Source organism: Oenanthe melanoleuca, chromosome 8 (assembly GCF_029582105.1).
Source record: "Oenanthe melanoleuca isolate GR-GAL-2019-014 chromosome 8, OMel1.0, whole genome shotgun sequence".
NCBI lineage: Eukaryota > Metazoa > Chordata > Aves > Passeriformes > Muscicapidae > Oenanthe > Oenanthe melanoleuca.
The window spans coordinates 3,214,434-3,240,814 of NC_079342.1; the positions used below are offsets into that span (position 1 = coordinate 3,214,434).

Consider the following 26,381-nt stretch of genomic DNA (forward strand, 5'->3'; position numbering starts at 1 on the left):
TAGGAAGATGTCTGTATTTCCTCAAGGTATTCCTGAGACCACAACAATTATTAACAATTATTTTTCTTTCTATCTTTTGTCATACCATTGTCTAGATTTTGCATTTTTAAGTAGAGAGAACAAAAACCATTGCATTTGCCATTTATTAATCTCATTTTCAAATCCATTCCAGCACAAAGATAAAATATGCAGAATAAAAAGGTTCCAACCATTTCTTGGTTCAAAATATTTGTATTGAGATGACAACACAAACATAAACAGAAACGCTTTCTGAGTCAACAGAAAGTTCTCTGGGGTTACTTCCTATATTATGATAATCAACCCTTACATTTCCCTTCAGATTACAAACCAAGCTACCACAAGCACCCAAGCACATTTTGAGAAATGAAACATGGATTTAAGAATGCAAAAAACCGATTTTTTGTTATTGATAAGACAACACTTAACTTGACCCTCGCAATGCCCTGGTGAAGGAACAGACATGACCACATGCTTGAAGGACGTAGGGGCACACAGCCCGTGTGGGCTCAGAGGATCACAGAACCATTTAGGATGGGAAAGAACTCAAAGATCATCGAGTCCAATCCATGACCAAACACCACCCTGTCAACCAAAGCACTGGGTACCACATCCGATCCTTTCTTAAAAACCTCCAGGGATGGGGACTCCACCACCAACCTGGGCATGGTGTTCTACGTTTAATCTCCCCTTCTGTGAAGAATGTTCTCCTAATATCCAATCTAAACCTCTCCTGGCACAACCTGAGGCTGTTTCCTCTTGTTCCGTCCCTTGTTCCCCGGAGGCTGAGCCCGACCCTCCCACCTGGCTCACCCTCCTGACAGGGAGTTGTAAAAGGTCCCCCGAGTCTCCTTTTCTCCAGGCTGAGCCCCCCCAGCCACTCATCCCACTTGTGCTCCAGGCCCTTCCCCAGCTCCATGTCCCTCTGGCAGTGAGGGGCCCAGACCCGCACCCATCTCTGAGGGTGCCCCTCACCACTGTGCGCTCCAGCTTCCCATCTCTGCATCCCTCAGGCCCCGCCTGACTGCACCCCCTTCCCCTTCACTCAGCCCGGCCATGTCCCCTCAGCGCCCCACTATGTCCCCTCAGTCCGGCTGTAACTCCTCAGCGCTGGGCCATGTCCCCTCAGCGGCGGCCATGTCTCCTCAGTCCGGCCGTGACACCTCCGTTCTCGGCCATGTCCCCTCAGCTCTTGGCCATGTCCCCCAAGTTCCCAGCCACGTTCCTCAAGTTCCCTGCCTGTCCCCCCAGCTCCCGGCCCGGTCCCTCAGTCCGCCGCCCGCCCCGGCCGCCCCGCGCTCCGCCTACCCCAGCGCCATCTCCGCCTCCGTCGCGGCCGCTCGTCGGGGCGCTGCTCCCGCCCATCGCCGCGCCGCCCCTTCCCGCGATAGCGCCGGGCCCGCTGTCATGGCGGCGGCGGAGGAGCCCGAGGTGGACATCGAGGGGGACGCTGCGGCCGCGCCGGGGTGAGTGAGGGGCGCGGGGGTGCCGCTGCCGCTCGGCCAGCGCGCCCCGTCCCCCCGCGGCGGGCGCGGATCGTGAGGGGAGAGCCGCTCCTGAGGGGGCGGCCCGGGCCGGGCGCTTCCCGCCGCTCCGGCAGAGACCTTGGAGTGTCACGGAGTGCCCGCGGAGAGGGGGCAGCGCTCCCGGTGTGGGGCATGGTGGGAAGGGCACTGAGAACGGGGCTGTGGTAGCGCTGGTGTGAGGAGAACGCGGAACCGCCGTCATGGCATCCCCCAGAGCCCGGAACAGCGCTGCGGGGCTGCTGGGAGAATCCTTAAAATACCCGTGGAGAAGGTGCTGGGTTGTGTAACTGTGCTGGAGAGCTCGCGGAGGCAGCGAGGCTCAGGAAGCTGAACGCTGAGAGGGAGGTGAGAAACGGGTTCATAGAATGTTAAGGATTGGAAGGGACCTTAAAGATCTTCTAATCCCAACTCCCTTCTACGAGCAGGGGTATCTCTCACTAGATCAAGTTGCTCAATGCTTTATCAAATCTCGTTTTGAACCTTGCCAGGGCTGGGGTATTCACAGTCTCCCTGGGCAGCCTGTGCCAGGGCATCACCATCCTCAAGTAAAGAATTTCTTCCTAATATCTAACCTAATTTTTTCCTCTTTCAGTTTGTATCCACTAGTCCTTGTCTTACTACTACAGTTCCTGCAGAGTCCCTCTCCAGTTTCCCTGTAGTCCTTTCAGGTATTTTATATATTCAGGTAGCCCTTTTGCTGTCAGGTCTCCACACAACCTTCTCTTCCCCAGTCTGAACAGCTCTCCCAGCCTGTCTTTGTAGGGGAGGTGCTCCAGTGCTCTTATCAGCATCGTGGCTTCCTCTGGGCTTGCTCCAACACTTCCATGGCCTTCTTATGTTGGGGACCCCAGAGCTGGATGCAGCACCTCACTGCAGGTGAGGTCTCACCAGAGCAAAGCCCTGCTGGCCATGTTGCTTTTGATGCAGCCCGATCCTTTTGGCTTTCTGGGCTTCAGTAAATTCACAGATAAGGGATGCTGAAGTGAGTATGCAGTGACTGTAATGCCTCAAATCAAGCACTTGCAGGTGCTGGGAGAGAATGAGAGGTTTGTACCAGGGACACACTGCCCTCAAATATCCCCTGCCACTGCTGCAGACAGGCTGCTGGCAAAGGGGGCTCTTGATCTCACCCTCTCCTGGGTATGCTCAAAAAGAAGCAGGATTTGTATTCATCTCTGGACATGGAGATTCATCCTGATCCTTTATCCTATAAAGAGATGTTTGAAGTGCTGCATAAAGCATTTCAGAGGAGTAGGTGAGTTTAATTTAGTAGCACTACAGGGAAAATAGGGCTAATTAGTCTTTAGACAAGACTGAATGTTCTGGAAGTAAAGATTTTTGAAAACAAGTAATTACATGAATTATTAAGGAAATCTTATGATGCATGAAAAGAAAAGGAAGTTGATCAATGATGTTAATCAGTGACAGATCTCTAATTAATAATTATTTACAGAAAAGATTAAATATAAACTGGATAAAGTCTGTATGAGCACGAGATTAAATATTGGGAAGAAACTCTTGCCTGTAAGGCTGGTGAGCCCTGGCCAGGTTGGACAGGGCTTGGAGCAACCTCATCTAGTGGGAGATGTCTCTATCCATGATAGGGGGTTAAAATTAGATGATCTTCCAACCAAACCATTCCAGGATTTTATTCTATGGTTCTGACAACCCTATGACAGGAGATTCTACCAAACCTTGTGCAAGTAGGAGCTCTCCTCAGCAGGAAAAGCAGTTTGCATTTAGAAGAAAATTCTTTTACTTTATTGGGAGTAAGATATAGAAACGTGAAGTGGAGATAATACAAAGACATTCAGTATTAAAAATACAGTGGTTCTGAACATGGAATCTCTTTCAGAGATCATGAAAACACAGCATCAAGCCTGCTGCAGGACCATTATCTTGATTCATCTTGGAGAACTGGCAACAATCTTGTAAGTATTTTCTTAATCAATGCTGCTTGTAACAAGGTTATCAGAGCTTCTGTGTTCTCTCTTCCCTCCATGTGCATACTCTTTTGAGTTTTTAACCAGTGCTTCTTCTTAACTTTTAGAAACTATTTATTGTCAGTACTCAAGTACAGTGTGACAGAATTCAGATATTAAAATGTATTTTTGTTGTTTTCAGCCTTGGACGTTGGACAGCAGCATTAGTGAAGAAAACAGAGCTGTCATTGAGAAGATGTTGCTGGAAGAAGAGTATCCTTTTGCTGATTTGGTTTTGTTTTCCCGTAGAATGCTAGAAAACCTCCTATTTCCAAAAGAACTGGACAAATCTTTCCCTGTTAAGGTGACTGAAGCCCTATCAATTTCTAGGTAGTTTGCAGAAATCCTGCTGTAAAAACTGCAGTATTTGTTTCTACAGCTGGGTAATTCTGAAGCACTGTAATTTATCTGATTAGTAAAACTCTCACACTTAAAAATATCTCTGATGCTTTGAAAACTTAATGACTATTTCAGATATTATTTATCTAATAAATCCCTTCCTGAAAAAATATGGCTCAACCAAAAGGATGTGGAGAAAAGATCTATGAAAAGGTAAGATCTGTCTGGGAATAATTCTTAGTTAGCTGAGTAGAAATGAAAAGTTCTAATAAAATAAGGTTATTTGCAGGATACGCACCAGTAGCACAATTGCTAATTTTTATTTTCACTCTTGCATTTGCAGCCCACATAAGAAAACTGGAAAAGTCATGTACGTACATTTTAATGATTGAATTGCATTTCTAAGTATGGTGTCTGATTTTGTTAGGTTACCAGATACTGTTTTAAAAAATTAAAGTTTCTTTTGTTTGGCTGTATAAAATTATTTAAGAGACCTTTCAACAGGAAGAAATATTGTTGTGTATAACAAGAGGCTAGAGTGAATCAGGTTTTTGGTAGCACAAATTTTTAATTCTAGTTGTCTTTTTACCTGAACTTTTCCCTTGCCTGCTTTAATGTATTTGTGTGCCATTGGTCACTGATGAATATTGTGTTGCCTTAAATCTTCCATCATGGTGGAGAAGCTGATGTGATTCTCAGTATTTTATTTATGAATCACATTAATGTTTAGAGCAATTCTTTGAGTATTGCCAAAGATGGGGGAGTAGCCCTCCTGTCAGAAGGTGCCTTGAGTGACTGGGATTGGAGAACATCTGGATTTGGGAAAGCACTGATTTCTGCTTCCTGCATTCCCAGGGTGCGTTCGCCTACAAAATCACCTGGCTGCTCCTTGAAGTGGACATCAGAAGAAAAAGAGCTGTTTGAACAAGGACTGGTGAGTTTGTTTATATAGATATATATAAAATATTTTAAATTGAATTAGTGAGTTTATCTTGAACAATTAAGTGGTTGATATGAATAAGCATGTTGTATAATCACAATGCTGCAGTAACTATGAGAAGTATAGCGTGTTCTGAAGGCAAATCAGGTAATAAAGTAAAATCCTTTACTGTTGAAAGGTCTCCAGAGATTAAATGGTTGTGCCAATTGTAAAAAGGTTTGCTTTGCCAAGCTCAAGGATTCCTTGGGATAGTAGGCAGCAGAGTGCCTGAAATAGGTGAAGAAGATCCTTTAGTTAAGAATAACAATAATTCTTACTACTAGATGCAGTTTCCTTTTTGGCAGAATGCAAAGAGTGAGGTTCTTTACCATGGGTTTGCTGTACTGTGTGTGCATTTTAATGAATAATGAGGTTTTGAACTCATTTGACACATGCAGTGCCATGTCTGGGATGTCAGAGTTTGGGTCACTTCCATGTGCTTTGTTGTTTCAGGTGAAATTTGGCCGCAGGTGGACAAAAATTGCCAAATTGATTGGCACTCGAACAGTTCTGCAAGTGAAGAGCTATGCTCGGCAGTACTTCAGGAACAAGGTAAATGGAGCATGCCTGGAGCTGGCAAAAACAGGTATGCCAATGGGTAGCTTGGTTTTAATCTGTCTTTTCAGGACACTGCTGTCAAAACAGGTACTTCAGTCATTCCCATATTCAGAGAAGTGGAATATCCTTATTTGCAGATTTAAGTGTGAAGTCACACCTGGTCTCAGATTCCACTGAGTGATCACTGTTCTTATTGCTGGTGTAACTAAAGAATAAATGGAGTATAGTTGAGGTTCCTTATACTGCTGGTTGTTAGTCTGAAAATATAGTTTTCTGCTACATAGCTCTTTTTAGTTTTAGCTTCAGCCTCATTTGAGATTTCATGGGCTTTAAGAGGAAATAACTACTTTCTAGGGTTTTTTGATTGGAAATATATGTAAATTTACACTTGGCCTAAAGTGTACCTATAATGCTGTGTAAAAGTCAGTTGCAGTGCAATGGATTAAACTAAATTAAAAGGATAAATTGAAGAAGAAACGCTTCAGAATATATGCTGTTCAAATAAAACAGTCCTGATTATTTGGAAGGCAGATGGTTTTCATTTGTTTTTCCCTTCTAAAAGTCTTTTATGTTTTCCTAAGGCAAAAAATGGTGATTCAGAAAAAGAAGAGCAAAGTCAGTGTGGGAGCAGCCTTCCCATGGAAGATGGGATAAGGGTGGAAGCTGGGAACTTGAGAGGCCGTGCAGACCCCAACCTGAACGCGGTGAAAATCGAAAAGCTGTCAGATGATGAGGAAGTGGACATAACTGATGACATGGATGAACTACTCACTCCTGCCTTCCAGCAAGAAACAGGAAAATCTGAATCATCTGTTATCCCAGAAAGTCCAGTTGAAGAAAAAAAAGCAGTGGAACCAGGTTTTTCATCTGCTGGCCACAGTACTGCAACTGCTTTGCCTAAAGAAGATCCTCAGCACACCAGGCCAGAGACAGTGGATGCATTGGTATTTCCAGCTGTGGCAGCAACATGTTCCCAGCACCTGAATGGGGATAAATCTGTGAATTTGGTTTACCAACAGTGCAATAATTTTGTTGAGAAAGCTGAACAAGGTGGACCAGTCACATGTGGGACTGCACAAGGAGCCGATCAGGAGCTCGGTGAGGAGCAAAGAGACCTGGCTGACAGTGGATTGCTTTTTCCTTCTCCCTGCCAAGTGGATGAAGATCATCAAGAGGAAGCAGAGGAGCTGAAGCCACCTGATCAAGAAGTGGAGGTTGACAGAAGCATCATTCTGGAAGAGGAAAAGCAGGCTATTCCTGAATTCTTTGAAGGGCGCCAGGCCAAAACACCAGAGCGTTATTTGAAAATCAGGAATTACATTTTGGATCAGTGGTGAGATGCATTAATTTCTTTTACTGAAATGAAGGTGTGCTGGTCTGATATAGTTAAAACACTGCTTAGCACTAATGGCTTACTTCTGAATAGAGTGAAATTAATTGTGTGGTAGCTTGCCAGTGGAAAGCATTCATTATTAATGCTTCTTTTGCATCTTCCTGATTTTTTCTCTGGCATTCTGGAAGCTGAGCAATGAAAATACTTTGAAGCTTTAAGAAAATGAATGCCCTGTACCAGAACAGGCTGCATTTATTTTGCCTGTGCTATTTTCTTGCCGTTTTTGCCATCCTATACACAGAATGATTTTAATAAATGGTTCCTTAAAATAACCAACGACATCAATTCTATAGCCCTGCCTTTACAGAAGGGCAGCAAGAGGTAATAATCTGTGTTAGAGCAAATGAATGCCTCAGATTAAGAATCAGTTTGGAGTGGTGCTTGTACACTTAAATGTTTTATATTCCATCTCCAAAAATTCAGTGTAAGGAACTGTAGTGATTTGTGGTAGGAGGCTCAAGAAAATTTGGTTGCCAGTTTTGGTTTGTGCTTACTTTGAAGTAGAAAGAATTACTGAGTTTAACTCTGTTTTCAGTTGTCTTGTGCTCCGACAGCTTCTAGTTGGAAAGAGAGATTAAAATTCCATTCCACACCAGAGAGGTGTTGAACTGAAAGATTCCATATCAGTTTAAAGGAAGGAATAAATGCATAGAGAGTGAAAACAGGACTTCAGTTAAAGTCACCCAGCTCCTTCTTTCCCCCATGGTTTGTTCTGCTCTTTGACCAGGTGCTGTGCTTTGTTTTAGGGAGAGATGTAAACCCAAATACCTGAACAAGACCTCGGTGCGTCCAGGCCTGAAGAACTGTGGGGATGTCAACTGCATCGGGAGGATCCACACATACCTGGAGCTGATAGGAGCAATCAACTTTGGCTGTGGTAAAGATAATATATCTGTGGATTTCTAATATTTCTGTTGGAGGCAATAAAGAGCCTCTTTTGGTGCAGTGCTGAAGGGCTGCCCAGCTTTAGAGTGTGCTGCTCACACAGGATGCACATTCATTCTTGCTGGGTAGGCCCTTCCCACAGATTGTCCCTGGTAACTTTGGAAAATCTAGAGGAGCTTGTAACATGTTAATGGGATTAGGAATTTTGGATTTACACAAAACCTTCTATTTTTTTCCTTTTATTTCCCTTTCCTCATGTTTAACTACACACTAGTTGATGGGATGTTTGTTTTGTTTCATGCTTTTCTGTGTGTCCTGAAACCAGCTGTGTCTGAAATTCTGTCCTCCTTCTTACTAGGCAGAATTCAAGTAATTGTTTCTTTTCCCACACTAAATTATAACTATTTCCTAAATAAATACCAATGCCTTCATCCTCAAGGCTAGTTTTTAAACAATTCAAGTGTTAAAATTAGGTGACCTGTTAAAAGTCAATATGCTCCTGTAACTTGATGTTGGTTTAGAGGCTCTGGATGCATTTTGGTCCAAAGCTGCATGACAGTCACCTAGGAGAGGAGCAATGTCCTGCAAATGCATTTTGTCTGAAGTAAAGTTATTAAAAATTAATTAACAAGAGGGAGGTTTTGTGGTTATGAAAGTGCAGTGGGAGAGGGCTGTGTCATCACCCAGAATTACGACTATACTGTGAGGGTTTTTTCCTTTCTCCCTGTGCCATTTGCTGTTGTCCCTTACTGTGTCATTGCTGTGTGTGGCAGTGCTGAGTGCCCTGAGCTCTGCTGACAGGGCATTGTCCCCTGTGTGTTGTGCAGAGCAGGCTGTGTACAACCGGCCCCAGCCCGCCGACAGGAGCCGCTGCCGGGAGGCCAAGGACACGGTGGAAGCATATCAGCTGGCCCAGCGCCTGCAGTCCATGGTACAGCCTGGGGCAGCACAAACTGGGGGGGAAATCCTCCCAGCCTGCATTCCCCAGCCAGGGCAACTCAGGGAGTTTCTCCTCTCACTCAGGTTGCAGTTTCCTTACAGTGCTCTGTGATTCAGGTGTCAGTCTCAGTGCAGGTGTCTCATACCCACTCAACATATTCAGGTACTTCACTGCAGCTGTCCCTGCAGCCTCAACCCCTTCCTCCCCACCTCTCCATAATTTATTAGCCACAAAATAGTGAAGTGTATTGTGTGATTAAGTCGCTTGCATTTCAATTGTTAAATACAGTAGGTATATGTAGGGCTTGCTGAGAGCCCTATGCACACAATTAATTGCAGCAGTAACTCATTTATAACTGCATGAATTACCAAGGCTTGCCAGAGTTAATTTTTATATTCACACTTAATGTAGCATTTTTAAGCACTTCACAGCAAAGTAAATCAGTTGATGAGAGGAAAACTAAATCAATTCCACTTTAAAAATAATAAATCGAAATGTAAAGAACTGTAGCATACACTAAATGCAAACATACTGAGTTTACAGCTTTGTGTGTTGTCTGAGCATTAATTCAGAACTGGATATCAATGCCCTATTGCTGTCAGGAATGCTGATATTCCATGGAGCACTAACAGGCTTTACGGCCTTAAACCCCAGAAACTTGACAGACAGTAATTAATGGCAAATTGTGAACTACTCAATTCTGTATAAGTCTAGGGTATTCTTTATTTTCTGGGGCCATGTTGGAGTGTCAGTACCATTCCTGGGGCAGTGACCTTTTGGCCCTTATGGCTGCCTAGATGCAGGAAATGCAGTTTTTTCAGGGTAAAGAGTTTGACTCACGGTGGTTTCTCACCTCAGCGCACGAGAAGACGGCGAGTGCGGGACCCTTGGGGAAACTGGTGTGATGCGAAGGATTTGGAAGGACAGACATTTGAGGTAACCCTCCTGCTTTTAAACTTACCTTAAATCATCAATTCTTGCTAATTGCTGGCAGGTACTGTTGTGTCAAACAGAGAAGTGAACAGTTGTGTCATAGTGACTTAACCTCTCTTGTGGAAGTGTAATTTGAAAGTACTTCAGCTACTGGTACATCTTTGTGCTGATAAATACAGCTGCATTTGGGGTTTAGACTGGGGTTTTATGCCCACAAAACTCTTTGCCTTGTCTTGTAGGAGATTTCATGACCCATTACTTTCAGTTAAGTGCCTTTGGGGTAATGGTAGGGGATGGGAGAATAGCATTTAAATGTTATTTTTTCAGTCCCATATGGTTTCCTTGTGCTCATTATGTAGGTGATAATGAGTTCCTAATATTAATTCTGCTACTAGCAATATCCTCAGTAATACTGTGGAAAGAAAATAAATGTCTATTCCTACAATTACAAATTATACGAAAAGTGAAGAACTGTAAACATTCAATTTTCCGCTATAGAAAACCTTCTTAATTTTCAACCTTTCAGTAATTACCTCTAACAATTACTTCCATAATGGTGTCATGCCTTACCTGGTTTTGAGTAACTGTGGCTTAATAATTCTAACGCTTCCTGGAAAATACATATTTGGATGGAAATGAAGGTTGAGAACATTCATCCCTAAGGAGATGTGGCAGATTGTCACACCTGGATTTACAACTGGTTTGGGATGTGGGATGGGATTTTACTGAATTTGAATGATTTGGAGAGTGAGAGAATTCTCTTATCAGGCACCTTGTAGACTTGATCTCTGGTTGTCATTCCTTCCACACTGCTTGGTTCTGCCATGGCTGTTGCCTCTATCTTGAGTGGTCTTGTAATACACAAATTATATTTAGAGGGCAAGGATATAAAGAATTTATTCTGGGCTGGTTTTGCAATCAGGACTGAAAAAGCACTTCCGACACTGAAACATTCAATTAAAAAAAAAATCTTTTTAGCATCTCTCAGCTGAAGAATTAGCAAGAAGGAGAGAGGAAGAAAAACTGAAACCTGCAAAATCTTCTAAAGGTTCGAGACAAATCAAAAGGTATTTGATTGCATCATGTTCAAACATAGATCTGCTAGAAATGGAACAAATGTCCTGTGTAGTGTCAGGCTGGAACCCTGCATTAATATGTATCCTGGTCTGAAATAGCAGGGATGCATTTTAGATGTTCTGTGTTGGAATTCAGGAGTGTGGGAGGTGACATTTCTGTATTTGGTGGAAGCTATCCTAATGTGGGATGAAACAATCCAGTGAAGAAAACAAGGTTATTCCTCCTATGCCAAGGAGACAGTGGGAAACTTGAAAAGTTTCCTGATGTCCTTCATCTTTAGAGAAATTTTCTTTCATTTTATAGTTCCTTTGATCCCTTTCAGCTGATACCATGCTGCTTGTTCACAGAAGAAAAGCAGGTATGTACCTCTGAGTGAATTACCCAGGAGGCTCCATTGCTTGGATTACTTTTCTTATTATTGTGTTCATCATTTCAGGAGCCCTTTCAGGTGAAAGTGTCTTCCGAAGCACTTTTAATAATGGATTTGGTGAGCATTAAGTTTGTCTTTCAAAAAGCTGTGATGTGTATGCTGTGGCTTTGGTTCTTTTTTTTATGAAAAACTTAACAAGACCAAAAAAATAAAACAGAGTTGCTGTGACTACCTCATCCCTGGAAGTGTTCAAGGCCAGGTTGGGTGGAGCTCTGACCAGTCTGTTCTAATGGAAGGTGTCCCTGCCCATGACAGGGGGAATAATGAGATAATCACTGAGGTTCCTTCCAACCCAAACCATTCTGTGATTCTTTCCAGTCAGACCTACAAGGAGAATCTAGTATTAAATAAAGCCCCTAAAATGAATGGGATTTGTATTGTGCTTAATGTACAACTATTGACCTTCTAGAAAAACTAGTAAGAGCTTTGCTACTTTACTGAGAGCTTTACTACTTGCTACTCTCTGTCATACTTTAAATCTAATTTCCTTAAAGCTACTTTCTGAAACAGACTGCCCTTCTGTAATCTATGGCTTCATTTTCTCCCAGTCTGGGAATTGATTTTGTGTTTGCAAAGCAGTGTGTGGATTTTTTCAAGAATAACAGGCTGTACCAAAATATGTGCAGCTGTTCAGTGGTGCCCAGGCTGTATTTTTTGAAGCCAGCATCACCTTGTGTATGGAAGTGTTGCACCCTTGCACTACATCTGTGGTGTGTATATAATAAGCAAATTTAATCTTTTCTGTTTGCTTTAACTGGAAGTACTGGGTATTTGAGAGTTGAGTTGCCTTGAGTTTTCTTTCTACATGTCCTTGGGAAGTCACTGCCTTGTGAGGAATCCCACAACTTGGACTTTCCTACTTGTTTGATTTCATTCCAGCACTCTCACGTGTCTCTGGCAGAAGTGATTGGGCTGCTTGGTGGAAGGTACTCTGAAGCTGATAAAATTGTGGAAGTAAGTGTTTCTCTATAATATTAAAACTGAAATAATCATAGTTTTAATTTGAATAAATGTAACTTATTTCTAAAAGGCAACTAATTTAATATATTAAAGCTGAAGTTCATTACTATAGTCTTGAAATATGAGAGTTAAGCTTACATTCAACTGTCAGTTGCATCATGAGGAGGATCTGGTAAATGAATCTTAAAACTGGAAGTTTGCTGTAACTGCTGGAGGTTCCTTGCACTGATGCAGCTGGAGGTTCTTTGCCCAGGTGTGTGCAGCAGAGCCGTGCAACAGCCTGAGCACAGGCCTGCAGTGTGAGATGGACCCGGTGTCCCAGACTCAGGCCTCGGAGTCGCTGGCGGCCAGGGGCTTCCAGGTCATCGGCTGGTACCACTCGCACCCCGCCTTCGAGCCCAGCCCCTCCATCCGCGACATCGACACGCAGGCCAAGTACCAGGTACAGCAGAGCACACACACCCACAGCCACAGCCTCAGCCTCCCTGCTGCTGCAGGGGAGCTCACTGCTGTACCAGAGTGTCCTACCTCAAGTACCAGGTACAGCAGAGCACACGAACCCACAGCCACAGCCTCAGCCTCCCTGCTGCTGCAGGGGAGCTCACTGCTGTACCAGAGTGTCCTACCTCAAGTACCAGGTACAGCAGAGCACACACAAACCCACAGCCACAGCCTCAGCCTCCCTGCTGCTGCAGGGGAACTCACTGCTGCACCAGGTTCAGCAGAGCACACGAACCCACAGCCACAGCCTCCCTGCTGCTGCAGGGGAACTCACTGCTGCACCAGTGTGTCGTACATCAGCTCAGCATGAATTGATGTAAAAGCTGTTCTTTGGGTTTTAGCACTGCTGTTCTGAGTAAGACTGGATTTTTGTATGTGGTGTTTTTGGTGTTTTTTAGAGCTATTTCTCCAGGGGTGGTGCCATGTTCATCGGGATGATCATAAGCCCTTACAACAGGAATAATCCTCTTCCCTATTCCCAGATCACCTGTCTGGTCATTAGTGATGAGATCAGTTCTGACGGTTCCTATCGTAAGTACCCCTGGTTAATCCAGTGCCTTAATTCTCCTTCTCCTTTTGGGTGTTACGGGGAAGGTGTCTGGTTTTGAACCTGAGAAATCAGTATTTATGTATTTATATTGGTAATATGATGGCATTGTATAAGTTGTATCATTTATAATGGTAACATGTGCTGGACAAACCCAAGAATTTTACTGAGGGAATAAACCTGTGGGTTGTCTGTGTCGTCAGGACAGGAATAGACAAGCATAAATACATACAAGATTGATCTTCTGTGTTAGTAGTTCCCAGAACTCCTGGAAGAAGTGAAAGAGTTGGGACACAGGTCCCTGTTATATACAGAATCCATGTGAGCAGCTTAGAAAATGCTTCCCATGTCTTACTTGCAACGTTCTGAACAGATTCTCTGCTTGAGGAGACAGAAGTAGATAGCAGAGAATTGATGGCTATAGTGGTCAAAAATCCTTAATTTTTGAGTAACATGGCATTCAGAAGGTCAGAGGATCAAATAAATGTGCTAGGGGAACACAAGGCACAAAAGCTGAAATGATGCTGGCATGGACCCCCACCTAAAGGAACAAATTCCTGATTAAAAATACCATTGGCATTTCATGAAAACAGGATCTTTTCCTTTCTTGAACAATTAAGCACATACCACATAAAATTTGCTGTATTGCAAGTGATGATCAGATCTTCTGCTCTTTTCCTGACATGGATTTGAGGAAAATTCCCCTGATAACAGTAGATGGTTCTGGTAGCTGCCCATTCTCTCTCCTCCTTCCTCCATTTATGAAGTCCTGATTTTTGCATCCACACTCCAAGGTTTCCAGTTCTCTTGGCACAGCAGTGGCCGAGGCCTTGTGAGCCACAGTTCCCTCTGTTTTTTCCTGTGCAAGCAGACAAGGGAGCCCATCTGCCTGGAGCCTCACTGCACAGTCCTGGGGCAGGGGGACCAGTGGCCACAGCTGTGCCCCAGCTCCTGTTTACCACACTGAGACTCCTGCACTTTTATCCTCTTTTCCTACACATCCCACCCTTGTTGGGGGGAGTTAAAATACTGACAAACTCCAAGAACTAGACATTTTTGTAGTCATCTGCATTTTCTTTCAGAGGATTTCAGATTTCTGTTTAGCTCCTGAATTGAAGGTTTTACAAAATGCCATCTCCTCTGGCTCTTTGGAAATGACTGACTGAAATGTACAGTATCTTCTCCCTGATTTTGGTAAACAAATTGTGTTCTGCAAATAATTTTCTGATGGTCTTTAAAAAATATTTTCTAGAATTCTCTTCCCCCACCTGCAGTAAACTAGAAGAATTTCTTCATTTCTGAGTAAAATTCCTTTGAAATTGAAAACAATAATCAGCACTTCACCATCAGCCCATTCATACTGAAAAACCAAACCTTTTTTATTAATTTAATAACCATATAACTCTTAGACTACAAAAGTGCAACTAAGTTAGAAACACTCAATTCATTTTTCCATCGCTGGGTTTGTTGTAGATTTGTGTGTCCTTCCTTATGGAATGGGAATTGGCAAGGACAGGGAGCAGAACAGATTTGTTCCTACTCCCACCAGAATTAAATTTGGAATCCAAAACACGTCATCTTTTAACCTCAGTGTTGTCAAGTAACAGAACTACAGGCTTCTGTAGTCAGTAATAAATGAGGAACATTTATGGGGAAGGAAGGGATTGCACCTAAACTAAACAGGAAAAAAATAGTGGAGTGTAGCAGAAACACTGAATAATGATCTTCAATTGATTACAGGCCTGCCCTACAAATTTGAAATGGAACAGATGTTGGAGGAGCCTCAGTGGGAATTAATATTTGAAAAAACAAAGTGGATAATCGAGAAATACAGATTTTGCCACAGGTATGTGTCCCTTTCTGTTACAAACAGCCAGGTTGGAATTTTTATACATTTATTGTTATGTTTCAGTCAAGACCTGTGACTGCTTTCTCCAGCACTCTTGTTTGTTTTTCTTCCAACAGCAGTGTCCCCATGGATAAAATTTTTCATAGAGATTCTGACCTGACTTGTTTGCAGAAAGTAAGTTTTCTTCTCTTAATTTTTTTATGTTAGATGGTTTTTTAAATGCAAATCTGTCATAACAGAAGTCACTTGGAGTTACACTTTTACAAATCAAAGATGTAAATTAATGATAATAAATTATTTCTGTGGCACAGCTTATTTACTTACAACACAGTGAAAATAAAGATCCTCCTCTGAGAGAGGTGGGGGTGTGGTTATGTGCAGACACCAGGTTTAACCCTCAGTTTGGAGAGGAATTAATGGCAATTAATTACTCAGGTCTCTTCTCAATATTTTGTGTGCTTTCAATGTCAAGACCTGCACATGTCTCAAGAGCAGATTTGACCTTCCTAGTCCTTTTTTCTAACAGTAAAATAATGATGTGCCATGTTTATCATGGATAAGTAGGAACTTTAATTTTCCAGTCAGTGTAGTCACTGCTCTGGAGCTCTGACTAATGGCAGCTGTACCATTATTGCACAAACAAGACAGAAACTCTGCCCACAGCAAAAGACATAAACAGAAAACTTGCACACAGTAATTGCACACATCAAATTACTTTCTTTCCTCTCAATACATCTCTGCTTGTAAAGTGTAAATCTCGAGTTGGTAGAATGCTCTGAAATTTAGTTGTTGAGTAATTGGTTTTAGAGATTTGGGTTTAGATCACCCTGTTCCTTTTAAATTTATAATGTACAAACATTTTTGTAATGTTCCTTCTAAATAAATAAGTAAAAATCTCTTTGCAATACTTACCAGATAAAAGAAGGGGAAAATGACTATTTAAAACATACTTCCTTTTCTTTTTCCTAGCTTCTGGAGTGCATGAGGAAGACTTTGGGCAAGGTAACAAACTGCCTCATTGCTGAAGAGTTCTTGACTCAGATAGAAAACTTATTCCTTTCCACATACAAGAGTGAAAAAAACGCTGAAGGAAGTGAGAAGGAACATTCACATGAATTGCCAGTGTGATGACTTTGGAATTTTGATCTCATTTTTTAATTTCTTCACCTCCTCTACATTATGTCAACTCTTTCAGAATTGTTATTCCTTTTAATAGTGACTATTAAGAATCCAGTGTCATCTTACAGTTGTGGTTTAAAAACACTTTGAAAACTCCTAATGGGTGTGACTTGTGTGCCTAGGAATGCTTAATGCTAATGAGTGCCATGGAGTTAATGATTGACCTGCCTGATATTTGGGAAGGAGGACACCCTGTCAAGAATGCTGTGCAACTTCAAGGAGAGTTTGTCCTCTTTCAAGCCTTTCAGTTTAGGAATTTTTTCTAATGTTTTTATCTGCAAGTGCACCTCTAACTCAGAATTAATTTATTCCTTTGCTTTAGAGAGTGTAAGTTCACAAAAGAGAAACAGCTCAAATGAGAGTTGTGTAGCCCAAACTTTCCTGGTGTCCAGTAAGAAGTTTCATCCAGTTGTAGCAAAATACATCACCCAATTTAATTTTTTACTTTTATTTTTCTTATTACTTTTCCCCAATGATTCTGATGGTCAAGTAGCTTTTTGGCACATTCTTTTCCATCCTGCTTCTATATTGGGGAGAAAAAGCTGATGAGTTTCATGACTCCTCAGTAGTGGCAGTGCTTGTTTCCAGTGGAAATGATAACTCCTGTCTTACTACAGGTTGCCTCTTTCTGACCTTCCATTCTACAGGAAGATTTTATGTTGTTCTCCAGATTGTTGGGGTTTGTCCACATCTATTGCCACTGTTTCCTGTGGAAACAAGAGCTCCTGATTGGTGGCAAACTGAGTGCAATGAGCAGGAAAGGATTTGTGTTTCTGAAGAAAAAAATCCCCACTTTTATATTTAGAGTCTTCTCTATAATGTACAGTTCAATAGAAAAACACTTGTTTATATCAGTTCCTCAGTTATGATTTCATACAGGTATATATTTAGATAAATCAGTCACAGATTGATGTTGATTGAGGAGTTTCCTGATTGCAACTTGGAAATGGTCATGAACTGTATCACTGTGAATCTTTTTAGAAAAAATGTGCTTTAATTGTGGCTTTCTAAATACTAAGGAAACTTGACTTATCTAAAGGTATTACTATTTACAGATGTTTGTCTTGGGCAGAGTTTCTCAGAGAAGTCTAAAATATATTTGAAAGTCTCAAGCAAGACTTTGGATTTATATCTAGAGGGGAGACAATGGACCCAATTTTTATTTTAAGAAAATATGTGTGTGTATATATATATATATAGTTCTACATAACATACATGAAATTCTAAGATTTTATGTTTCAACTTTTTGTTTGTATAAAGAGTTTGAAAAGCTTTAAAATCATAGAGTTGTATCCCAAGCAGGTAACTCCTTCACAGGAAGTTGTTGTGTTTTTATCAGGCCTCAAGAGTCTCTTTCTGTCATAAAGGGGAAGGAGCAGAACCTGAGCAGATGAAAATGTGAGCCCTTGAAATTCAGTGATTTTCCCACATTTAAGAGCTGTGGACTCAAAAGCACTGGTGTGTGTTATGTGCTCTCTCTACATTCAGATGTGCTGGTGCACAGCTTTAGGTCCCACTGCTGTGTGTGATTTACCACTTGGTGTATCCATCTCTCTCTGGCCTGTTGACTCAGTCTGCATTTACTGTAAACTCTCATCTTTGGGGCTTCCTGACCACCACTGTTGCATGGATTCCTGGCTAAGCTACACCCCAGGTGGGAGAACATTCCTCCTCCTCAGTCAGGATTACCCAGCTTGTGGTAACAAGGTCCTGGCTGCTTCCCTCTTTAATGACCACTGAGGTAAAGTCACAGAGTTGTATTATTGTGTTTAACAGTGATGTTATGTAAGGTAATTTTTGAATAACCAGACTTTTGAAGCGATTTTTCTGAGGACATGAGGCAGGATTGAGCCTTTGACATGTACATAAAGGCTCCAGATTTCCAAGTGTTTGTTGCAGGGTGATGGTGGAGAAAATACAATGCTTGTACCATCAGGATCCAGTCTAGCACACAGAATTCTATAGGAATTGTAAAAAGCACAGTTGTGATGCTGAGTAATGACAGAAGCCAGGGTAAGAAAATAAACTAATCTACTTTTCATTATTTAGTTTCATTGAGTGGTTAATGATATGAGTTTGGAAGTTGCATGCTTCCCAGGAAATAAAAATCTCTTTGACTAATATACCAGTTCTACCAGACACATTTTAGGCATGAAAATTTTATATTATAAAGCTCTTTTTTTCCCATCCAGGTTTTTTTTTTCAGTGGACCTGTGTGGACTAATCTGCTGTTCTTTCCTTAGGACTAGTGTTACACCTTACCAAGTTTTTGCTCAGGACATGAGAAATTGTTGAGTAGTGAGTAGAATGATGCAGTTAAAACTGGAATTCAACAGGTTAGAAAAGGTAAAAATAAATTAACACAAAACCCACAATATAAACCAAACAAACCCCCCTCCCCTCCCTGTGGGAGGGGAGATGTCACTTCTGGCAAATATCCCTCCCTGTGGGCATTTGTTGGCAGAATCATGTTTTGCTCTCCCAGTTACCAGAGTGCTGCCTCACAGGCATGCAGATCTTGTGTGCAAGGGGAGGGAACATCCTTATTTTTATTTTTTTTTTAACTAACCAGCTTGCCAAAAGCAATTCAGTTGAAAAAACTAAAATCCATAACCAAGTAAAAAGTTAATGCTGTTGCCATTGATATTCAGTACTTTTTTCCTTTGCTTGCTTCTCTGCTGTTTCTTACTGATGATAGACAAGAGTCTGCTAATAAAGACTGTACATGCAATACCCCGAAAAATGTGTCCGTATTTGTAACAGCTCCCGAGCCGGGTCTGGAATTTCTTTGTTCCGTGCCGGTGGCAATGACCAAGTGAGAGAGCTAAGCTCGGTCCCAGCAGAGGGCGCTTGGTCCCGCTGCTGCAGGAGCGCTTCGGAGCAGAGCTGTTCTTAAGTACGTGTGTAAACTTGGGCCAGGGAGCGCTTTCAGGGCAGGACCGCCCCGCTTGGGACTTGTTTCTCTCATTTCTTTTACACCCCTTGTGCTTTAGTTCCCCTCGGAAGATGATCCAGGGGTACTGGGGGCAGGGATGCTGGGGTGGTACCCCAGTGTTTGCCACACGCGTGTCACAGTCCTGAAGCAGCAGCGGGAGGGGTTTGCATGGGCACATCCTGAAGGTGCCCAACAGATCCCATCAGCCCCATTCCCTCCCCAGACCTGATCCAAGTGTGTTGGTCCCAGCTCTGGTACCAGATTCCTTCCTGCTGTGCTGGAGAGAGCTCACTGTGCTGGGCAGAGCTGAGCCATGAGGCCAGACTGTGTGTGGGGTGAAGAGAGGCTGTGGAGGAAGGCAGTGCTCCCCGAAAGAGGGATGTGGCACAGCTGTGCACCCCAAAAGGAGAATGTGGCACATCTGAGCACCCCAAGTGTCTGCATGGGGAGGGAGAGGTGCTGTGCACCCCGAGGAAGTGAGGGATAAGGACTTCATCCAGCCCCACGGGATGTGGTTTAACTTCCCACTGAACACTGTAATCACATGTGATGCTGGACAAAGTATTTAATGGCCTAGATAAAAGTATTTGGGTTGTTTAATTGCTGTTTTACATAGACCTACTGCCCTACTTTTACAAGGTTTAGAATTGTGCTGAGAAATTGTTTCCATGGAAGCAGAGATCACTAAAGAAATAATGCACTTCACATTTCCTACAGGATTATTCCTTTTACAGCCTGCTGTTGTAAATAATTAACTCTTGTAGTACTGCTGCAGCTTAGTGTGGATTAAAAGAAATATTACTTTTTGGATGTCATAGAGGCATTACATTTTTTAACATATATATAAGTTGGAGATATATATATATATAGTTGGGAAAACTTGTCTGTAATCTAACTCTGTTCCTTCCTTATTTACAGAGGGGAAAATCCACCAGTTAAAGCAAAAGTCAATGAAGAAGTGCACTTTTATTTTGAACTATATTTCACATTTGCCATTTAAATAGCACAAAATAAAATATAGACAAGATATGAGGAGGTAGGTGATAGTTAAATGGATTTTGACTTTGAAGGAGGGATGTGAAAATTAAAAAAAAAAAAAGGACATTATTTTAGTGTGGGTAAATTAATGACTTAGAAATGGGAAAAGAGTTGCTAAACTATGATAGAATCATCAACATGACAAATTGACTTACCTGGCAGTTTTAATAATAGTTTTAGCTGTAGATCTCAATTATTTTCCAAGAAAGTTAACTACAGTTATTATTACCTGAAGGAATATCCAGATTGCGTCCTGCTTTGGCAGAGGGTATTTACATCCCATTGCCATGTGGAGCTCTGATTTTACACCTATTCTGAGTTCTGAACACTCCCTGGCTGGCAGAGTCCTTCCCACTGTGCACACAGAGCCACGACTGGAAGCTGGCACAGACTGGAAGTGGGGCAGTGCTCAGGTAAGCAGCACACAGGTAGGAGCTGACTGCAAGGCACATGGCTGTGAGTGCAGGGCACACACTGCTCTGTGGTCATTACTGGTCTCAATGATTTATAAAGAGTCTGACAGAGTTCAAAACACATGAATGGGACTCACTTAATGCAAACTGGAAAATCTTTGCCAGCTCTGCCAAAGCACATGGAAATGGTAATACAGGTTTGTAGAACACTGGGAGACTTGGCAGCCTCTGGAGTGTTCTGCGAAAAGCATTATTAGAGTTCAGATTGAAAAATTTTTTCAGAAGTAACAAACAACTTTATAAGGGTAACATAAGCATGAAAATCAGTATTTCTAGTGCTGCATTGGGATGAGCATGTGCCAAAGGAAAGGTGAGAGAAAACCTTTCCATGCTGGAAAATGAGGCTGCTCTCTGCAAAAGAGCAGCCATCAACCTGGTCAGCTCTGGTTCCTCTTGAAACAGCAGCTGCTCCAGGCAGCAACCATTAAACTCCCAAAGGCTTTATTTAATAAAGCTAGGAAAGTAGAAAGTCCATAACTGATAAGAATATAGATAGTGGAATGACAGAGATGCTGTGCAGTAAAAGAAGTAGGAACAACCGTGATGGAAGTGGAGGAGTAGGATTTCCTGCAGAAGTGTAAGAAACTCCTTGAACAGCCATTTGCATCCAGTCCATACAAAGTCTGAAGCAGGAAAAGGGCCAGCTGCTTGTCTTTAATCCATAAAGGAAGCCCATGGCAGGAGCTTGGCTGCTGTCTCTTCCCTGTTGTTTCTTCATCAATCAGGAGCGAGGGAGGCAGCTGGAGGAGGTGCCACTCCCCGAGAAGTACAGGGAGCTGGGAAGCTGTTGACTGGGATTTGGGAAGCAGATGCCAGTTGTTTTGGAAGAAGAACCTGTTTGGTGGGTCTGATTTGAATCAATAAAGGGAGCAGCACGCCAGTGTGTACGAATGAGCAGCCTCCATCAGTGGATTAAAGCTTTGAATGCTGCCTGCTGTCGCTCAGGACTTTAGCTGTGCTTTTCTCCTGCACTATGGAGCCTCTCTTTGGGGTTGTGCTGGGTTTGATTCTGGCAGTCGCTTCACCAGCCCACGACAGCTGTACCTGTGCGACCAACAAGTGGGCAGTGTGTGCCCAGGACAGCCCTGGGAACTGCACCTGCAGGCTGGCAGGTTCAGATCACCCTGTGGACTGCTCAACCCTGACTTCTAAATGCTTCCTAATGAAGGCAGAAATGATGCCCCTGAAGGAGAAGCGCCTCTGGAGACCTCCCCACGGGGTGTCAGACAGTGATGGCATTTACAACCCCGACTGCGAGGACAGCGGTGCCTTTAAAGCCAGGCAGTGCAACCAGTCCAGCAGCTGCTGGTGTGTGAACACTGCGGGCGTGCGGAGAACGGAGAGGGGAGGCAGGAGCCTGAACTGCAGCGAGCTGGTCCGCACCAGGTGGATCTACATCGAGCTGACACACAAGAGAAGCTCCAGCGCCTTCCATGCTCCTGATGTGGCAAAGGCCCTGACACAGCTGTTTGAGAGCAGGTACAAGCTGCACCCCAAGTACATTGCAGCCATCAAGTACGACCCTCCACTCATCCAAATCCGCCTGGACCAGAACAAGAAGCCCAGGTGGGATGTAGATATAGCTGATGTGGCCTATTACTTTGAAAAAGACGTCAACAATGACTCAGTATTTCATTCCAACAGTAAATTAAATGTCTCGGTCAATGGAGATGCTCTGGCTATTGAAAAGCTCTGGATTTACTATGTGGATGAAAAGCCCCCAGAGTTCTGCATGAGGCAGCTGGCAGCTGGCATTAGTGCTGTGGTCACCGTGGTGGGCCTGACTGCTGCCATTGGCATTGCTGTGCTGCTCCTCCTCAGGTGGCTGCGCACAAGGACGTATAAAAAATTTGAGTGTAAAGAAATGAGGGAAATTAAAGCCCCAAGCTTAGAACTGCCCTGAGCTGAAAGAAGAAAGGCAACTAGAGGAAGAAAAGGGGAAAAAAAGACACAAAATACAAATAACATACTCAGTACGTGATGGATTTAGAATTTTTTCTTCCTACAATAATTTGTACAGTGACTGTTCTAAATTATTCTTGTTTAGTAAGAGTAAATTTTTGGGGTATAAATGAATTTGGGAGTCAGTTACCTAAATATTTTAAATGACTCCTACTTTGGAGGGTAAGAAAACTGCTACAGCTGTCTATTTAACATAACACAGAATGCTTTTACTCCTGCTGCAGGCCTGGCTCAGATTGCTTAAATACTTAAATACTCTGTGGAGTTCTTGGTGTATCTACTTACTGAAATTAAAACACTTGCCTCAGCATATTTGGAGTTTTGCTGCTTTTCTCTTGGTAGACTTTTTAAAAATGCAGTTTGTTTTTAGTTCATGGGGTCTTAAAAAAAGCTTCTTGAAGTTTTTTTATCAACAAATAATTTCATAAATATTACTAAATAACCAAGTAAGGTAATGATAAGATACTCTGCAACATCAGAGGCTTTTATAAAGTGATTTGTCAGGAAATATCCCAGGAGTTGGGTCACTTCCAGGTGAGGAGATCCCAAGTTTGCAGGTTTGTATTCAGGCAGCACAGTGAGCTATTCCCACTTGTGCTCTTTAATAAGGGTCTGACACTCCTCGTCAGCAAAGATCCCTTGATCCCCATGCAAGTGTAAGTTAACCTTGGTGTTCTGCCCACATTCCAACTCTGGTAATAGCTTTCTGTCTACCTAAATTCCCTGGGCAATTTTAATGGGAGGAGATATTTTTCAGTGTTGTACAGCTTCACAGAAGCACTACACAATGCTCTGGGACAGGCTGAAAAAGAGCTTTATCCCAGCTGAGCTGTGGGGGGAGTTTAAGAGCAGAGTGTAATTACTGAACTTGGAATTTGGCCAACACACAACTAGACTGCTTTGCTGCCTACTCATCTGCTGCATTCCTGGTTTGGAGAGTCATATCCACTGTGAAGAACATTTTATAGGAAATAATGCTGGTTGTTGAATGTTGGGATATTGTCAGTTCCATTTTCTGTGCTACATATGGATGTCTAAGTCCATCATTCTCATCTGCTTCCTTCAGCAGCACCTGCTCCACCTGGGCACTGCCACGGGGCCAGCAGCCCTTTTCTTCTCTGAATTAGTTTCAGTGTTGCCCATTTGTAGTTCTAACAGTCAGGAATGTGCTACTTCCACAGCAAACCATTAAATATTCAGCTCTAGTTACTGCATGAAAAGGGTAGAGGCTTTGATTCTGTTTCTGCCTTTGTTGATAGACGCTGTTGGGTAATAACATTTGGTTCAACACACACCATTTTCCATTTGACCTCACACCTTTTCACTGCTGGAAAATTCTGGGTACGTAGTTTGGGGCAAATGCATCACTATTTTCCCAAAATAATATTTTTATGCAATTGCAGCAGCAGCATTAATACATTCACAGTTTTAGAGCAGGTCTATAATTCATTGTGTGCCTTACAGCAACACATTGAAGCTGGTTGTTTGTCAGTCAGGAACACACACTTGTCTGACAGAAGATGAAATGAGAATTTGAGATCTAGGCTGGATCTTTCCATGTCACAGGAAAACTCAGAACTTAGCCTAACTCCACACAATTTTCAAGTAGCCGTTTATAAAACAGACTAAATTAAAATCTAGAGTTGAGCAGCCCTCAGCTGAAGAAATGCATGATGAGAATAAAAATTTTCCAAGTATGTTTCTTAACAAATTTCTTAACTTATGCAGAGCAGATCAAAGCCATGTCTTTGAGAGGCTGGTGCTGTCCTTCATTTGGGAATCACGAGATGTACAGTCTTTTCTGGAGATCTATGGTGGCTTTCACCAGTCTTTTAAAATCCTTGCATGTTTCTCTTTTCCATCATAGGAAAAGATATTTTTAAGGTGAATTATGAGATTTTATATTATAATATAAACACTTAGACATAACATTCAGTAGGAGAGGCAAAAGTGACTAGTTGAAAAAAATCTTAACAGGTAAGGGTGTCAGCATCTTTCTTTGGCTCCTGCTTTTCTTTTTAATAGCTGAGATTGAAAAGAGAGGCTGTTGTGGTGCCATTCCAGTTCTCATTATTTGTTAAAGGACTGCCCCATGAAAGCCAAGAGTTATGCTTTTTTATTTCTTTGCTAGTCCTTCAACACCAGTGGACTGCACACTGTTCAGAGACTGGAAATGCACCAGGGTTGGTTAATAGGAGGGATAAGGTATCTGCAGTTAATCAATAGGATGAGACTAATTGAAGTGCAGGGCTCAGAGAACCTCTGATTGGACTAGATCATTCTATTGAATAAATCTGTGTAGAGCTGCTGTGGGATGTGGACTTTAATAAACACAACAGACCCATTGCTCCTGCTCAGTACTCATTTCTCTCTTGCCACCTCTCATGCCAAATCTTTTCTGCACATGGCAGATCATGTATTTTACTGTTACAGTCCATCACATTCTGCCTGTTCTACTTGCTTATCACTCCTGATGTTCTCACTGAAAATGAGACAATAAGCCCTTTTGCAGCTTTAAACTTTGCAAAATGAAAATGATTTTTATTATTCAGATTTTGAGGCTGTTAACTCTAAAATTTCTAGCCATCCTTTTCCTGATTACATCATCCTGCTTTAATGGAATGTTTGCTCATTTTATTTAAGTTATTAGGCCCTGTGCTCTCTGCAATGAATTCTGGGTTCTGTGGGTGATAGCAGACAGTGCCTTTGTGCTGTTGCCTGCTAGGGTTATAAGGAGGAGTGTTCTTGCTTTAACAATGCCAGAGCTGCCTGTTGCCTAAATTATGTTCTGCCTTGGAAAGCACAAATTAAACACAAGCAGAGAAAAAAAGTCCTCTCTCTGCACTCCAACTCTGAAGAGGCCAGTGCTGCCCCTTGCACACAGTGCCACTACCCCTGGGCCACTGCACACAGTGAGCTTTGGCCTTCACTTTCAACTAAAACTTCTGTACCACTCACGATCTGAGGACAGTGCCAGGAGCAATGGCAGCACTACAGCGAGGAAATGAAAGATAAGGATTAAAACCCTCTTAAACTCTGTTCTCTCTACTCCCCCTGGTAAATCCATGTTTGCCTCTCTCTCCAAGTATGCACCCTGGAATCCTTTGACACAAAACGCCCGTGTTGGTTTGTAGGTGCTGGTGTGTGCACACACCTGTGTGCTCCACACCTACATTAAAAACACACACATCACTGTTTGTCAGAGCAGGGAGGCCCTTGGGAGAACCTCATGGCAGCAGATCCTCCTCTGTACTTATCACCCTGCAGCTCTTATCAGTGGTAAAACAGTCAAACCTGCTGCTGTTGTGGAACAACAAAGAATCCTCTTTTGTCCCATATTCCTCCACTCAAGAATAATCTCTTAGAGACATTTAGACTGGGATTATGCAGATTAGGTTACTGATGAGAATCTTAACAGATGCCATGTAAATACACTGAGGTCTCTTGTTTGGATGGTGAAACACCTGCACCTCTGGAATGTTACTGGAAAAAGCCAAACCAATTTCTACTGCTTGAATATTGAAATCACTTTTTCAGTGAACAGGTAAAGAAATAACAGATTGGCCCTTCTTCCACTTCTCCTTAATTGGGCCAGTTAATGCTATTAAACAGATCTTCCTCGTGCAGGTATAATTATCCTTTCCAAAACATCTCCACTGATTTGCCTCAGGGTTTTAAATACTGAAATTACTTTTTTTTTTGTCAATGCTAAAATTAATCTTTAGTCATTACCTTTGTGATCAAAGCAGGAAAAATGAGCTTCTAGAACTTTAACTATTATTTTTCAGCAGTTCTAACCAAATCTCTTGTCCCAGGCTTTACGTAGTTAAAATTTCATTTGCAAGATCCACATCTCATTTGCATGATGATCCCTGCT

The 26,381-nt window shown here is 42.5% G+C and overlaps 3 protein-coding genes across 4 annotated transcripts in view; 2 read left to right on the forward strand and 1 right to left on the reverse strand.

Moving 5' to 3' along the window:
* Positions 1–1,381, reverse strand: part of LOC130256018 (FGGY carbohydrate kinase domain-containing protein-like) — a 165,364-nt gene extending 163,983 nt beyond the window's left edge. The window contains exon 1 of the mRNA XM_056497201.1: positions 1,327–1,381. The gene's annotated coding sequence lies outside the window, so the exon portion shown is untranslated. The remainder of the gene's footprint in view (positions 1–1,326) is intronic.
* MYSM1 (Myb like, SWIRM and MPN domains 1) lies at positions 1,376–18,839 on the forward strand. 2 transcript variants are annotated; one of them, XM_056497194.1, is made up of 20 exons: positions 1,376–1,484; positions 3,400–3,475; positions 3,669–3,739; positions 4,001–4,078; positions 4,209–4,235; positions 4,721–4,799; positions 5,298–5,396; positions 5,984–6,735; positions 7,542–7,672; positions 8,508–8,611; positions 9,479–9,556; positions 10,532–10,620; positions 10,934–10,988; positions 11,067–11,117; positions 11,940–12,014; positions 12,274–12,462; positions 12,920–13,052; positions 14,809–14,914; positions 15,034–15,091; positions 15,887–18,839. In XM_056497194.1, exons 1-20 carry the CDS (start codon positions 1,426–1,428, stop codon positions 16,043–16,045), a joined length of 2,469 nt encoding a protein of 822 aa, XP_056353169.1. In that variant the 5' UTR covers positions 1,376–1,425; the 3' UTR covers positions 16,046–18,839. The 2 variants fall into 2 exon arrangements, with proteins under 2 accessions (XP_056353169.1, XP_056353170.1); XM_056497195.1 differs by having other exon boundaries at positions 13,004–13,052.
* A 603-nt stretch (positions 18,840–19,442) lies between these two features.
* Positions 19,443–24,609, forward strand: TACSTD2 (tumor associated calcium signal transducer 2). The gene has a single exon (XM_056497616.1). It carries the CDS (start codon positions 21,516–21,518, stop codon positions 22,443–22,445), a length of 930 nt encoding a protein of 309 aa, XP_056353591.1. The 5' UTR covers positions 19,443–21,515; the 3' UTR covers positions 22,446–24,609.
* The last annotated feature ends 1,772 nt before the right edge of the window (positions 24,610–26,381 follow it).

Coding starts and splice junctions, on each gene's coding strand:
- MYSM1 (XM_056497194.1), top strand. CDS start 1,426: ATGGCGGCGGCGGAGGAGCCCGAGGTGGACATCGAGGGGGACGCTGCG. Junction 4,236..4,720: donor AAGAAAACTGGAAAAGTCAT/GTACGTACATTT, acceptor CTGCATTCCCAG/GGTGCGTTCGCCTACAAAAT. Junction 4,800..5,297: donor AGCTGTTTGAACAAGGACTG/GTGAGTTTGTTT, acceptor TTGTTGTTTCAG/GTGAAATTTGGCCGCAGGTG.
- TACSTD2 (XM_056497616.1), top strand. CDS start 21,516: ATGGAGCCTCTCTTTGGGGTTGTGCTGGGTTTGATTCTGGCAGTCGCT.